A 16,592-nucleotide genomic window follows, 5' to 3' on the forward strand; every position below is an offset into this window, starting at 1 on the left:
AACAACTTACTTGAAAGCTTCAGACAAATATCAAATTACGTAACAAAATTAAGCTTTTTTCCATGTAAAAAAAAAACCCATCCAAAACCACACCATCTATACCAAAATAAGCCACAGCAACTACAAAGTACAAACAAAGAAGAGATCTTAAAGTTTCTCCAATTCTATTTTTATTCCCTCTTTGCCATGTTATGATCCCATTTGACTCAAGTTAACAAATAAAGGTCTTTTTCTATTTTTATTGGAATACCATCACACACTATCTTTTCAGAAAAAAATAGCAGTTTTTCTCAGTATAATTGTAGATCAAAGATTCTATAGAGTTAGTTACAGAGATCTTGACGCTAAGTTATCATAACTGCAGTAATGCCAGCAGGTAAAATAGGATATAAAAGTTCAACACCACAGAGAAAAAGCTGGGAATGTTCCCTACCTAATTGTGAGCTCCGGAGGCAGCTCCTTCTCTTCTTCCCATATAAGCATATCTACAATGTATTTTACCACGGAGGGAAACACCCTCCTAGAGTGCTCCATAACTTCTTCATTTAAATGACATTCAGAATTCTGTGAAAAGAAATTTTTAAAAAGAGTTAGTAGAATGTCTTATTAATAATAATCCTGTGCTGACTGCATGAAGCTCTTCCTCGCTATTTCACTTAGAAATCCACTAAGTTCCCTTGGGATCCGATGTCAACATGAATAGATTTAGAATAACAAAGTGAGAAGATGACACTGTACAGAGTTGCATCAGCCCCTTACTGGAGTTCACATCTCACAACACTATTGTTTCTAACTTACTACACGCTAAGATCTAGTCCTCAAAAGTGCCCAGAATGGTTTCCAGCATATGGCAGATAGCACCGTATGGTCATTGTATACAGGTAGGAACTTAACCCACAAATGCTGAGTTACAGGGCACAAAACATAGCCAAAAAGAGAATAGCTACAGCTCTGTGTTTAGAAGTACTGTATATAAGTACTGTTATGTTAGCATTTATCAAACCAGCCACCAATATCTGACAAAAAGATTTCCATTTTCCCAGTTCTTTTTTTTTTTTTTAAACTAGGTTTTTCTTTCATTCTAATGATGATGAAACTTATAGCAGCCTTCATAACCAACTAATGTTTGATCACCTACTATAAAGATACCAAGAATCCTATCAGTTGGAAGCAGGTAGACATGGGGCCCTTAGCTTGTGGTATGTGAGAATTTTGTCTCAGTGTCCAGCACAAGGATAGACTGGTAAGAACAGCAAGAGCTGGAAGCTACTCTGATTGCAGATAAGCACTAATATAGGTCTCGATCAGCTCCTTTCATCTTACTCCATGTTTTGGAATTAAACAATCAGCTTTTTTTTTTTTTTCTTTTTTTTAAATTGGCCTAAGAGCACAGAAACAACACATCGAGTTTGGAATGCTAGTGGAGACAGCTTAACGAGATTTAAAAGTTTATTATGTTGTTTCCATGACATTTTGTAATGATAGCGCTCCCCAAACCTTGGATATTACAGGAATCCACCCAGATGTCAAATATAAGCAGGCAGACAGAAATGGAAGTGGTTCTAGGCAGCTTCTTTCTTTCCACTTAATCTGTTTGTTTTTAACAAGTTCAGCTCATTTGGGGTGAGATTACAAAAAAAATCAATGACTCGAATATTTGCAATTTAAAATACGAATGCAGACTGATACAAATCTGCCAGGGTATGACTTAACAACGTAAAACACATAACACTAGAGTGGGATACACTGGTGTTACACAATTTTCTTACAGATCCTTTAAGGAAAGAGCTTAGAAATCTAGTTCTGAGTAGCTGATGCTACCACCAACCTTTAAGCCTCATACTCACAGAATGTACAGGCTATAAGTAGAATTGCTGGAACAAATAACTTCCATTTTTCCCCTCTTGTCCTGCAGAAGCTATCTGCAAATTCTTAAGCTAACAAAAATCACATACAACCAAAGCTTTAACAATTGGCAACCTTCGTTTAGAGGTTCGACACTAAATAATTTGTGTCCAAAAATAGCATATTTAACACCCCTTATGTTGATCTAGACAGCTATTGCAGAAAACAGCCAGTTTTGTAATCAACTGTAACATAAACAGAAAATACTAAAAATCGCTCCAAATACTAATAAAAATTACTAGCAGCCCATTCCAGTGCTGAAAAAGGGAGCAGCTCTTCAAAGAACGTTATATACCTCTTACACCCATCTATAACTAGGTCAATGGGTCTTTTTGTGAGACAGGAGTGACACCCATAATATATATTACATCTATCAACATACCATACACTAGGAAACTATTTGTAAACAGGAACCAAATAATACAAGTAGCAAAGAGGAGTGAGACACTGCCATTTTGGTTCAGAATCAAAGACAAAAAAAGACAAGAAAGGCAGACAGAGCTGCACTTTTGTTTTTGCTTTCTGCTTGGAGACAATAAATGTCCAATCAATACATTTTACCCCAGTTAAGATCTTCACTGAGGAAACCCTGATTTGACCTACCTGGACATTCCACATCGACTGTACAAAATATTTACTTTCATACAAAGGAATCAGCATTTTTTTAAGTCAATATTTATTATTTAAGCAACATCCTTACTTCTTTTGGAGAACCCGATGCTCCAGGTTCATGTTTAGTACACACTGGTCCAGCCTTCCATGCCTCTGTATCCCCACAGTCACAAAATCCACCTCCAGTGGAGCTATGCATCTGTAAAGGGCATGTAGCTCAGTCACAAGATACACACATAAACAGCAAAAGAAAATAGAAACACGCTTTATGTAAAACACAAGTAGAAATGCCTATTTACAAAATGCAAGGGTTCCGGTGTAATCCAGACCTGCCACAAAATTTCTCTTACTTCTTTGAGATAAAAGGAAAGTAGTCAGAGGAATGCAAAAAAAAAAAAAAATCATGGGTACTTATTGAGCAAAAGATATTTTGAGCAGAAAGTAAATGAAAAAATACAGTTGTATTTTTGATGTTGCAAAAAGAAGAAGCACATTCAGCAAATCTAACAAGAAATAAATGAGAACTACGATAAATAAGCACCTCATAAACAGAAAATATTTCTGATCATATCAGAAAATTATAGGAAAGGTGCTCAATTCCTTCTTCACATCTTATTGAGAAAAGTTTTAATGTAATCTATACAGCAAATGTATGTATTGAACAGATGCCTTTATTCCTAACAGAAGACAATCAGTATCTAAATACGTATTTGCAACTTCAACTTTGCACTGCACTTTCAGAAATAACAACCATTCACTTTGACAGAAAGTTCAGAAGAAACTCAGGCCAAAAAAATTATTCATAGCTTACTCTAAACTCCCCAGCTGTATATTATATATGAAAATACTAAGTCACTCACTTAAAAAAAATATGAAGAGCTCATTATTTATTTGATGTGTTTTAAAATACTCTGATCTAATTAGACCGTTTTGAGCAGGAAATTGGACTAGGTGACCTCCTTAGGTCTCTTTCAACCTAAATTATTCTATAAACCTGTAAAGAATAGACTGCATTCCTTAGATTGCATCTTTAAAATGGAAATGCAGCACAGCTGCTATTATTTCCAAGCTAGTTTTTGCCTGACACAGAAACTTGAGTTACTGAAAAAAACAGAAAGGACAACAGGTTACCAAACCAGCATCTCAGCTCTGCTGCGGTTCCAAATTGCTCTACAACCACTGCTGTTTCTTCTCCCTTGGTTTCACCTTGCCTTTCCATAAATTGTGAGTGTGCACATTTGTGTATACAAAATTTATATTTCCATTATCCAGGGTAGCTTCATGCAACTTTGAATCAATACTTACAAAACATTTTCAGATCAATATATAAAGATTTATACGTAAGAGCAGAATATTGTATTTCTTCATTATTTTTGAGATTGCTAAGACCTTCTTCCTAACTATCTCATTGAACCATCCCCATTTAAAGGTGATTTATGATCAGCTGATAATACACATAGATCCCTGAAATGGATGTAACTTCAATGACAAAAAAAATCAGCCCATTTTTCAGTGGTGAAGGATAATGAAACTGAATACATGACGTTTCTGCACATTTTCTTAGCTGCTCCTTGCAGCAGAGTTAGACCATCTCAAAAATTACACTGCTCCTTCCATTCCTGCTTCCAACAGTGCTGAAGTGACAGAGGTATAAGTGCAAAGAGCTAACAAAAAAAGGGGGCTAGGAAGCAAAGAACAGTCAACAGCCTAGGTGGGAGAATCAGCTAAGAACTATTTTAAAAATTCTTTCTGCACTTAAATTATGGTAATCTTTTGAAAAATAACAGATTTGGCTCAAAGAAAATCAAGAGGATACCAGAAAGAGGTTATCCAGTTCTACAATTATCTCCCTAAAAATGTGTTGCTTAACATTTATTTTAACTCTTATAGTCCAAAGTAGTTTATGGGAACCTAAATGGAAAGGCAGTGAAAATGCGGATACCCCATCAGTGACAGCAGCGGTGAAACAGTGGTCTCTGTTTATAAACATTCCTTCTACATCTCCAAGCAGAATGCACTCTTGTATAAAGTACTGAAAGGGACCGAGGATACAATTGCCATTTTCTATCACTGCATTTTGCTATGGCAGGTACTTAGGTGAAACTGCCAGAGAGAATAACGTATGCAGCTAAACAATTCTACACTTCGGTTCCTATCTTAGAAATGTACCTCTCTTATCAAAGGCTCTGTACAGCTAAAAGAATGTGAGAATGACTTTACTAATTAGGAAATTGCAGACTTAAAATAAATATTAATAGATGGCATGCAGTTTCCTGATTCTTCAAGCAAAAGTTCTCTAAACCTACGTGTACCATTTATTAAGAGAAGATGTCTCTACCTTGTATCGGTGATTCCTATGAATGCTATTCTGGAAGCAGTCCATACAGAGTACACAGGTTGGATCAACTGCACAGTCTCTGCAAGAAAAATGGTAACTGGAGAATTTTCCAAAACAAAAGGAATTTTCATGCACAGAAGAAAATACTCTTCTGAAAACCCAGATTAACAACAGATTCAAATTATAAAGATACTGACAATTCCGCATCAGGGAAGGATGAAACACAGATTTTTAGGTTTGAATCAAATACTTGAACCTGACGTTTCAAATTCCTTAGAAACATCCTTGATATCCACTGTCAAAAGTTGTTACTAACATTTTTGTTTTTGCCAAGAATGAACAGTTATTTAAAAAAATGTGACTGACTGTGGAGTTCACTTTATTATGGTTCCCAGCAACAAATGTAGGCACTTTGCTAAGCCATGCTTCTGTCAAGTGGTTTAAAATTTTTCAGCAGTTTCAAGTCAAAATCTCAACAGAACTCCTTCACAAAATTAGCTCCAGAACATACGTCATGCATCCTACGTGACTAATTAAAGCCCTACATTCCATTTCACCATTTTTATTTATTTTCCAGAGAGGCATTCATTTTTGACATTTCCTGAATTCTGAAGTCAACGTCATTTGTTTTTCAATCCAAAATAACATTCTTCCCTATTAACATTTTTCCGGCACTTCCAGTACAATTTTCTAGGCTCTTAAATTAAACTGAAAACTAATATAAACTATGCCAATTGTGTCATATTAAGACTAATGAATTGCCAGCACAGTAGGAATCTTCAAACCCACTGCAAATACCTTTAACACATGAATTAATTAAACACCAAATGAATACACTGTCATCTTTAACATGTTCCAGAATGAGAAACGAGGTGGAAAACAACAATTGATTACACAGATATTACCTGAGCAGAGGATTGAGGATGATCAGAAATGCTGGATTCTGATTCAGACTCTGAAAGTCTGAGTACTCAGACTATGAGTACTGTAGAGTGCACACATTTGTACGCGTGTTATCCCCCAAGAAGGGGGGTGAAGACCTCTATCATATCCTATCATCCTGTTATTTCTAATCAATGGCTCTCATCCATTATTTTTAATCAATGGTACCATCCTCCTCACTTCCTTCCTCATTACTCTGCCAGAGCTTGCTTTTCATAGGTTATTTTGCTCATTTTAAGGTGGTTTGGAATCTGAAGTAAATGTTACTTTAAGTTAAGGAATGACCTACCATGACACAAGGTATGAACTGTCAGCAGAGCAACTGCTTTTATAAAATCCACTTTGGTGCACTACCTTGCAAAGAAACATAGCTTCATCCTTACCTGCAAGAATATGTTGTCTCCCCTCCTTTGAACACCTTCCCACAGAGCTGGGAGATTCCACTCTGCTGTAGTTTCTCTAGAAATGTATCTGGGTCTTCCCCAAATAAATAACATTCCAGGGGGTAAAATATTGCTGCCTGGACCATTTCTTCTTGTTTCTCCAGCAAGGGGTCCATCTCAGCTGAGTAAATATTTGGCACATGTTTTGCCAAGCACTGTAAAAACGTAGCTTGGAAGTCAAATCTTTCATCACACCACTGCAAGAGAAGTAAACCCATGGATAAACATTAATGAACTCACAGTAAGAACAATGAAGTACTTTTACTGTAAATCCAGAATTCTTTCTTGCATCACAAGTCAGTTCTGTGCACAATAAATCCCAAGAAAGCACCATTTCCCTAAAACTTCCCTGCTGATTGTATTTCAGTACCCACCACAGCAACCTCTGTTCCCTTAAAGTCTTCTATTAAAACACTATGAGGCAGAGTTGGCAAGTGCTGTGCTACTGTGGAGCTACCCATGTACTAATTTACAACCACGTGAATGCCAGAAGCCAGCCAACACACAAATCCTGACGTCTGCTCAGCTGCCAACAATTGGCAGGAGCAGCAGCAGAGGTCTCCCTGCCTTCACTAGAAGATAGATTTGAGATTTATTTCTTAGCCTGCTGATAGTCACAAAACATGCAGCAACTCAATTGTCTTCGAAATCACAACCCTCCAGTAGAATTTTCTTCAAACTGTTCATGCGTTCAATAACTACTGAGGGAGAAAGAAGGCCAACAGATTATATAAATATAATGCCCTTGGGAAACCAGACTAAAATACAATTTCACGCTTTTATGAGAAAAGTGGTCATGATTTGGTCCAAGTTCCCTAATTTTCTTAATATAAAACCCTAATTTCACTTTTGACTTCTCTCATTCTCTGAGTGGTTCTCTTTGTATATTCTATTGGTCCTCCAAGTCTGAATATTCTTTCATATTATTCACATTATTTAATAGTAACTTCTATTTTTCTCCATTATGCATCAGATAACAAAATTACCTATCCAGAATTCCTAAAAGAACTTGTTTTCATACAGGACTTTGATTTATCCCCCAAAAACTTATTTGCACTGTAAAAATATAAAATGAAACATCACAAACAGCTCTAAAGAGAATTTTCTGTAGGCCAGGAAGCAGAGAATGAGCACAGCAACCACTGAAAACTTTGGACTGGAGGAAAGCCTTGAGAAATTAAAACTGTTTAAAGGACAAAAAATGCTTGACTTTAGATGTAAAAGACAAAACAAAAAATCCTGATTTATGGTTTGATAAAACCTGCATCAATTTGATCTTCCCCCAGAAATCAGAGACAAAAGATTAAGTAACGGACCTAATGCTACAGCTCTCTAGTCTGCTGCCTACATCAGAAGAGTTCTTTAACACTGGAAAAAGAAATGAAACTATAACAGATGGAGTACATAGTGCTGCAGCTCCAGCACTATTGAAGTCAAAACTCCAAGACATCATACAGAAAACCCATACTTGTTATCTGAGGAGTTATACATCTACTCACTACAGAAAAGTACAAAAAATAATCTACACAAGATCTAAACAGAAGAAATAGGAACAAAATAGCAGGTTAAGTCTGCCCAGATTTACAATAATATCCAATACCCAAAGCTAATCTGTCATAAGGTACTTGTTCTGTGCTCTAGTCACGTAAAACATTTGCTTAACATCTTGAATAATAAACACTGTACTTCCAGTATATTCAGAGTTAGCCTGAGGCTTCTACTGACATTTTGGCCTTGTATCTACCTTAGCTTACCCTGGGGGCAGTTCCTCATTTGATTTGTCACAGTGATACCTGAACTGCAAAGTTAGGGAAGAGAATGCAGAACAGACACTGAAGGAAGAGAGAAGGCACGGATGATGGTATTGCTCTGTTACTGTATAAGCTGGAGGTAGGGAATGGGACCCTTGACAAGCTCTTTTTCCAGAGCAAAAGAGAATCCCAATCTCTAGCTCTTCTCTCTCTATTAGTGGCATTCCCAAGAGGGGCTGTAAGTTTAGCTTCTGTATTGCTGGAACAGAACACATAATAGCTCCAAGAAACGCAGGACTAAGCTTTCCTGAAAAGCTGCCAGAAACAAAGAGTGGGTTCTCACAGTCTAACTCAGAAACACTTCAAGTATTCCTACAGAAAGCTTTTAATTCTACTTAAATGTCATTCAGAGAATGGAGGGCAGGAAGTACTGACAGAGAGGAAAGAAGGGAAGACAGAACTCTCCCAAACAGGCTGGCTGCCTCCTGGTAAACATTTCATTTATCTTCAACTCGTGCATCACCCAGGAAATAGTCAATATATTCACAAAGGGAAATAAGAATTTTCCTTTTCTTATTTTTTGAAGCTGCACCTTCACTTCAGATCTACCCACTTTTTTTTCTATCTCCCAAAAGTAAATTATTATTTCCTGACTAACCACATATTGGCCAGTAAAGAAGAAATAAAATATTGCATTATCTTTAATTAAGTTCTACTCATCATGTACATTGAATGGGCTGGGTGTCCTTTATATTCCAAAGAAGGTACAAGCCAGCTGCAAGCAGAAATCAGGTGCTCCCTGAAGCTCCTTGGCCAGCACTGGCACAGGCTGTCGTGAGAGGGTGTGGAGTCCTATTTTCTCATTTCCAGAAAATGCTGCCTCAAGAAGCAGACAAGCCATCGTATAGAACCATAGAGACACTCACGTGAGCCACAAATAAACCACCACAATCAGCAGCAATACCACTGCCTGTTATCCCTCATGGGGACAGCAACGTGCACAGCACACTGGTGGGCTTCCCCAGATACTGCTAACTGCAGGCAAATGTGACTCTGGGAACCTGACAGCAGCAAGGAGCGTGTCAGACACGCATCATCTCCTCTTTCTTTCCTTCTCCTTTGCAGCTGTAACCTTCTGCAGCCCCATCTCTTTCCCTCTTCTAACCAATTCCTCCTGTCACATTCTTTTTCAGGATGGCACTTCCCAAACCGCAGGAAAAAGGGAGAAGCTGGGCACCAGGAGATGACAAGCTATGTTTCTCAAGGCAGAGCAGTTCTGTCAAAAGAGCAGAGATCACCTCCATTTAGTCCAAGCAATGCACGTGCCCTGTGCAACACAAGCAGTAACCTATAGCTGTATGCGACCTTCCAGGAGAGCATCACTGCAGAAGCAGCTCCTCACAAAGCCGTACAAAGGCTTTACCAGATCATCTCTTATCTCGTATTAAAACATGTCCTCTCCCATGAGAACAAAATACTGATACTTCTCCCACATGCATAAACATACAGAGAACTTTCCAAAATGAATTCCAGCTAAACATCTGGTTTTGTCCTACATCTGAAAAGCCAGCACGTCAGCTTTTTCCAAAAGGAAGGGTCACATTAGAAAAGGTCACAAGAGGAAGACTTACATTTGCCTACAAATACTCCTACAAAAAGAGAACATCCATCATTTTGGCCTCATCTCTCTCTCTCTCTCTGTGTATTTATATATGAGGAAGAAAGGCAAAAAACTTTTTCAAGTCACTTTTCACCTACAGATTAAGTGTCAAATGAGATTTCTCAGTACTATGACAGAACCTCATCATTGCAACAGGTTTATTATGTACTACCAGTAGCCATTGCCTCAACATGGTTTTCCATTCAAAGCACATTTGAATTCCAAGCACTCTTTGAATTCTCAAGTCTTTTCAGACAAATCATTTGCATTTGGCAATAATAATAAAAAAGCAGCTCTTCTTAAATTGCACTGATTGACATATTGGTCCTTTGGTGCTTAACTGACTGCATAAATTTCAAGACTATTGTTAGAAATATACATTAATGCAACCAGTGAAAAGAAGGAACATTAATACTTATAAATATTGAAAAGCAAGTTAGGAGAGAGCAGACAGTGCAAACAGCATGAACTAAAAAAACACGTCTGGCCCAATATTCCAGTTTAAAGAAGCAGACAAAAAAAAAGCTTAGTTTGTGCATGGCATAAAACTGTCAAGCATGAGATGGCAATATCAGCTGGTTGTCAAGGCAGGAAGGATAAGCAAAATCTTAGCAATAAATGTATAAAATGTTGTCAACACACTGATTTTGAGCCAGTGACATTCAAGAGAAATACTAAATGTAAAAGGCTCCTCTTCTTCAATGCACAGAACAGTTGGTACCAACAGATTAGCAAAACAACAGATCCCAGAAAACTGGGAAATTCTGGTAAAGTCTCTCCAATTAAGCAACCATGGAAGGCATTTAAAAATAAGGACAAACACAGAAGTTCTTCCACAGGCACACAGACCACTTCAAATTACTTTTGAAAGAAAACTAATAGGTTCTTCAAATAACATTTCCATGTAAGGTTCTGATCTATGTTTTTAGCTCAACTTTCTTTTCTTTTTCAAGTTTAAAATGATCAGTTTCCCAACGCACTGAAAATAGCCAACTGCAGTATGGAGCATCAGGCATTACTGTAGTTACCATAATAAGGAGATTCAGAGATATGGTTTCTCCAAAAAAGAGGCATCAAATAAAAAGCAGAAACTCATTATCACATTTGTCCCACCCTACCCTAAATCAAATTAAATGTCAATAAGAGCAGAAGTTCTACTAAATCAGAATACAATAAATAAACACGTGAAAGATTTATTCCTAACTTCATTTCAGTAGGTCTGTAAAGAGAATAGGATAAACAATTCCAAGGAGCAACTCTGCACAAACTCATCCAAATCATCTCACATAACTGTGCCATTTGTCTAATGCAAAACTGTTCAACTGATTATACACATGTCAATTTTCAATAATTTGCACTTAATCTTTATATTTAATTGCTGGAACAAATTAATGCCCTGTTTCTCAAATATATCATACATAGACATTTAATTCAGTACAGCACGCTGTTCAAATGGAAAGAATTTCCTGAAAACATGAGGGGATGGTGGACAACACTGCCAGGGATTGAAACTGGTAAAGGACAAGTTTTGTCATAACCACGTCCACGTCGTGTTCATGTCTCACACTCTCTGACAAAGTACAGCCAACAGATTAGTAGGGAATCTAAGCTTAAAAAAAAAAAAAAAGATTGCTTACAATTCAGTTACAAAACATCTGCTTTCTGACCTGTCAGTAACACACCTCCTTCATGTGATACAGCTGGAAACCAGTCGTGTACCAAACTTTGGTCTGCCTTGGATATCAGCAATTACACTGAAAGCAGCAAGTTTGGCTTCTAAAGTTATTTTCTACTGGCACAACATGGGTAACATTCAATATTGTCTAACATTGTCCTAACAAAACATCAACTCTGACCTGAAGACACGAAAGAACTGTTTGATGTCTACATTCATTAATCTTTGACCCCTAAGCCAAAGCAGGGTGCCAATTAATGTTAAAGATGCTGTAATGATGCAGGTGTTTTTGCCCACTGGGAACAACATTCTTAATATCAGTGCCAACTATTAAAGAATGGTCTGCAGCAGAACCTACTGCAATCCCAGTGGTCTCCAATAGCTACCAGTCCTGTGAACAGCAGCCAAGCAGTGCCACCAGAGAAACAAAAGTAGTCACCAGGACAACGAGTTACTGTTTCAGATGTTGAACAGATAAAGCCAGGGCTACCTTCAGGGCAAGCAAGGCCTGGCTGCAGGTTGCTCAACCACCCTACTGCTCGGCTGTCAGTTTTCAATCAGACTCACGGCCAAAATCACAGGTGCAATTTCAGTGCGCAGAGATAACTGCTTCAATGCAGATAGGTGCCTGAGGAGACACAATCTGAACAGTTTTCACATTTCAAAACTTTCGGGTCAAATCAGAGTTAGGCAGAGAGCAATGCGTAACTGACGTGGCAACACTGTGAGAAACTGGAATTCAAAATCAGGCGTTAAATCAACATAAACATAAATACTTCAAAAAAAGTAACTCCCTCTGGAAAAAACAGCAAAATAATATTTGCAGATTTATTTGTTGTTGTATTCCATAAGAGACTTTAAAATAGAACCTTTTCTTTAAGTTCTGAATATTCATTTGACAGATTGAAGATCCCTTTGTTTCTAGGGAAACAAAGAAAAGTCTTTGTTCCTCTCCACTCCTCTCCTAACATCCATGCATGGTCTCCTGCATTCTACGGAACAAGATATCTAATCAATTTCCCAGCACCACACTGTTCATCAAAAATTGTAGCCACAGTGGACATTTATAAACAACTAATTTGGTACTGCCGGGAGGGAGATCACATTTGTCTATACTAAGTTTTCGTATTCATTCACATGTACTCAAACTCATGTACCCACACAATAACGTGAATTTTCAAATCCACTATATACATAACTCTGCAGAGAATAACCGTGCCACAGAAATCACATTAATCCATCACTGTTCAGTACTAATGACTTTGCACTTTCCAAAACCAACCTGCTCATCCCTAGCTCCTCCAGAGCTTTGGGATCCAGAAGCCACTTAAGCAGCTGCCCTCAAAGGGTAATATCCACTCACAGCTACATACTCCTCACAACACTGTATTTCAGCAACCGCAACTAGAGTGAAGCTGACATACCTTCACAATCATAGTTTACTGTTGCACTAACAAAAGCCACAAAAATGACCTAGAAACACCAGTAAACATGAAAGAAAACAAAGAAGAGAAAGCTATAGCATTGCTCAATGCCACAACAAAATGAAAGCACTTCAATAGAATGCTAAATATATAAGGACACAAGCAAGACCTTGGCAACGCTCCAGTTACTTGTTGCAACTTCATATTCCATGGACATGCTAACATGCATCCAGCTTGGACTATACACAGTATATGGATAAGCTACTTTATCTAACGCTGACAATTTAAACTAATTCAGCTTACATAAATTGATCCTACCATTAAAGCTTTTCTCTTCCTTTACACACTATTCTATTCAAAACTATATATATATGTAGGTATTGGCAGATGACAAAAGATTTGAATTCTGAAAAAAGATCTGTTCACAAGTACTGTCGAGAAGGTACGCTTCCATCAAAAACTGAAGATTTAGCAGGAATAAAAATCTCTGAAGTATTTTAATATCTAAACCCTGCTGGTATATTCCAGATAGCAGCCACCAAAGCAAGTAGGATTCAAACTGGAACTTGTTAGGAATACAGATGGACAAACAACCAATGGGCTGGACTCAGCCTGCTAAGCAGGCTTTTATTTGGCCACCAGCAGTGCTTGTTAGCCAACTACCAGATGAGCCAAGTCCAGCCCAATAGGCAGCCAAGCAAACTGGAGGTGCTGCTAGGGAAAGAAAACAGAGGAAACAGAAGTCTGGATGACAGGGTTTATTACTAAGTCAGTGTCAACTTGACAAGAGCAGCTGTAACTTTTTTAAGGACAGGAAGCAATACAGACACTACAGAGAAGAAAGAAAAAGCGCAGATGGGACCTTTAAATACTGCAGTGAAAAGGAAGCACAGGTATTCCCAATTACAGTCATCCAACCTGAAGAGTTGGAATTAAGAGCACAGATAAGACCACAGAGCTGGGCTGGATGCAGAAGTGCTGGTTACCTGAGTCATCCCCATCCAAGCTGGAATGAGCCTGGCTCCTGCAGTCATTCAGTAATTCAGCACCAAGCACTCAACACCCTGCAAAGGTTTACTAGCCCAAGTGTCACGCAGCCAGACACGACCAAGCACTGCAAGCAACACACTCCCTTCAAGTCAGACATGAAAAACAAGAGCAGCAGTGAGTCTGACTGGGCTGACCCTGACACAAACTTAACAAGTTTAGCCTGGCTTAAATCCACTCCATTCAGCTGTTTGTTCCACACTCCACAAGCCACCACAGCAAAAGGGCACAGACTAGTTTGTCACTAGAAGGACACAACTCAGACAGGATAAGTTAATTCCACCTAACCAGTACCATATTTAATACAGCAGCAAACTGGATGTATTGCTTTCAGACTGCAGCTGTGTCCGACATCACTTGCAGTCTAACATAATAAACTTGGCCCTACCTGTGGCAGGGGGGTTGGAGATTCATGATCCTTGAGGTCCCTTCCAAGCCGGGCCATTTTGTGATTCCGTGAACTCTGTCAACTCTGTCAGGCTCAGTCTAAGTTCAAGCTCATCTCTTTCAATCACCCTTAAGGACAATGCTTTCACCCCACATTCAACTCTAAAAATTCCTGCAGTTTGCTTGTACATGTGCCAGACAATGCAACCTAGGTGGCCACCTGCCATGACAACAGACTCTCTAGAAACTTGTAATCATGGTAATTCTGGCTGAAACCACATAAAAAACTAAGACAACTGAATGGAATGATGCTCCTCAGCATCATTCCATGTGTTGTTTAGAGTGTTATCATTACATAGCCCCTATTGCTGGAGCTAAGCCTCCAACATCCCCAGGTAATGAATAGAGGATACTATTGCTTTGCTAACTGATTGTAACAGCTGCCTTTAGTACTCCTCTGACTGTATGCTGCATTCAAACTCACCAAGTCTCTTAACTCTGGTTGCTGGTTGTTTGGTTTTTTTTTGTTTGTGTTTTTTAATTTGATTTGATCCTCACTGTTTTGAGCAAAAGTATAACAGACAGCGGTCACTGGCTTAGTGCCGCTGCCTGCACGAACTGAGTACCTGCTTCCTGTTTTTACTCACAGAGGGTAGCACCACGCCGCCCTACTTCTAAATATTCATAGTCAGAAGTTCAACATCACATCACATACCCAGGTTGCTCTTGTTAGAGCAGGAAAAACTAACATGAAATAGAGGACTTCCAAAAGGCATTCAGACACACTTTTAGCTAACAGACAAGCAGTGGGCTTTAATCTACTTTAGCAGAAGAGCATACAGACACTGCAAGGTTATGAAGGAAGCCTACAAGGCCCTACACCTGCTGCCTCTGGACAAATCAGCCCTAACAAGTACTCACAATGAATATTAAACCTGCTATCGAATTTAATTCAAGAAGAGGATAGTTCTGTTCAGGTAAGAAACACAGGTGCCAACCCCAACCTTCACTTCTTGTTGCCTTATTCACACACAGCACAACAATGACTACTCCATCATTTTTTTCACAGTAAAATAGTTACCTTTAATTAAAGAACAAAGTCAGAGCAAGATACACATACGCATTAAACGACTGAAGGATGTGGGAAAGCCCAAGGCTTCCCAGAAGACTGACCTCGGATCATTACCTATAGACTCAGTTACGACACGGGACTTGGGCGGGGACGCCACGGATGAGGCGCCGCCGCAGGCGGCAGCCGACAAACCCCTTCCCTGGGGCTGCCCCAGGCGAGCCCGCCTTCCCCGCGGGGCCGGAGCGGGACAGGGCCGGCTCCCTGCCGCCGAGGCCGCGGCCCGCCGAGGCCGTGCCTCCCGCTCCCTGCCCGGCCTCCAGCGCCGCTGCTTGACGCCGCCTCAGCAGGCGCCGCGGAGACTGACAGGCACACAAAGGCGTACTGCGGCCCGGCCTAACACTGCACGTCGGTGCCTCGGGTGACGCCAGGGACGTTCAGCCGAGCGGCGGAGTTGCAGCGCGGGCACGGCACGGGCTGCCGTCGAGCAGGACCAGAGAGAACCGCGCCGTCGCGTCACGCGGCAGCCTCACCATAGCCCGCTCCTGAGGCTGCGCGGAGACCCGGCTCCCCGCCGCTCTCGTCGCCGCCGCTCCGGACCCTCTGTTGCCTCCGTCCGCCATTTTGAGAGCGAAAAAGAGGCGGCCGCTGCCACCACCACCGCCCGGAAGAAGCTCCCACGGCCACTGGGCCGCCGCGCTGCGCCACCTCCACGGCCCACCCCAACGGCGGCACGGCTGCAGCGCGCAGGCGCCGCCCTCTCCCTGCGCATGCGCGGCGGAGCTCAGCCCCTGTAGGCGGAGGCGCGTTTGTGTGTGTGTGTCTGGCCTTAAGGCGGCGGTGCGAGCGTCTCGCTCTGTGGAGGCAGGTGGCAGCCTGGGGTGAGGTGATGCTGCTGCTGCCTCGGCGTGGCCGAGGAGCGCTGTGAGGGGCTCACGCGCGGCCTTTACCTGACCTGCAGAGAAAACCTGCAGGTGCGTTCCTAGCTGTAGTCAGTAAGTTTTCCTCGGCCTATCTGGCTGGGGGTACTCTCACAGCTGTTCGTCAGTGCAAATCTTCATCTGAACGCACCGCAGGTTTGTAGTCGCCCCTTTTGGCTGAGCGCTGACAGTAGGGCTGGCGTACAGCGGCCAACCCGGGCCGCAGACGCTGTGAATTTTGATGGGCTCTCCTCGTGCCTTAAGCATCAACACGAGCGATCGCGGCTCCTGACCCACGCGGACAGAAAACCCGATTCCCGCCCTCCGCGCGGCACAAGGCACCCAGCCCTCGGCTTCGTTCTTCCAGCCCCCCGCAGAGGCGCGGCCCGAGGGGGCGGGCCGCCGGGCGGAAGTGCCGA

The 16,592-nt window shown here is 40.8% G+C and overlaps 1 protein-coding gene across 1 annotated transcript in view; it reads right to left on the bottom strand.

Annotated features, from left to right (window-relative positions):
- UBR1 (ubiquitin protein ligase E3 component n-recognin 1) overlaps positions 1–16,025 on the bottom strand; it is a 59,476-nt gene extending 43,451 nt beyond the window's left edge. Inside the window, 6 exon segments of the mRNA XM_042813257.1 lie at positions 434–564; positions 2,606–2,716; positions 4,856–4,934; positions 6,181–6,437; positions 15,787–15,888; positions 15,891–16,025. Coding sequence (XP_042669191.1) covers positions 434–564; positions 2,606–2,716; positions 4,856–4,934; positions 6,181–6,437; positions 15,787–15,888; positions 15,891–16,025 — 815 coding nt within the window.
- Between the last annotated feature and the right edge of the window lie 567 nt (positions 16,026–16,592).

Source organism: Centrocercus urophasianus, unplaced genomic scaffold (assembly GCF_019232065.1).
Source record: "Centrocercus urophasianus isolate 14NV4802_14NV808 unplaced genomic scaffold, USGS_Curo_1.0 seq_14, whole genome shotgun sequence".
In the NCBI taxonomy this organism is placed as follows: Eukaryota; Metazoa; Chordata; class Aves; order Galliformes; family Phasianidae; genus Centrocercus; species Centrocercus urophasianus.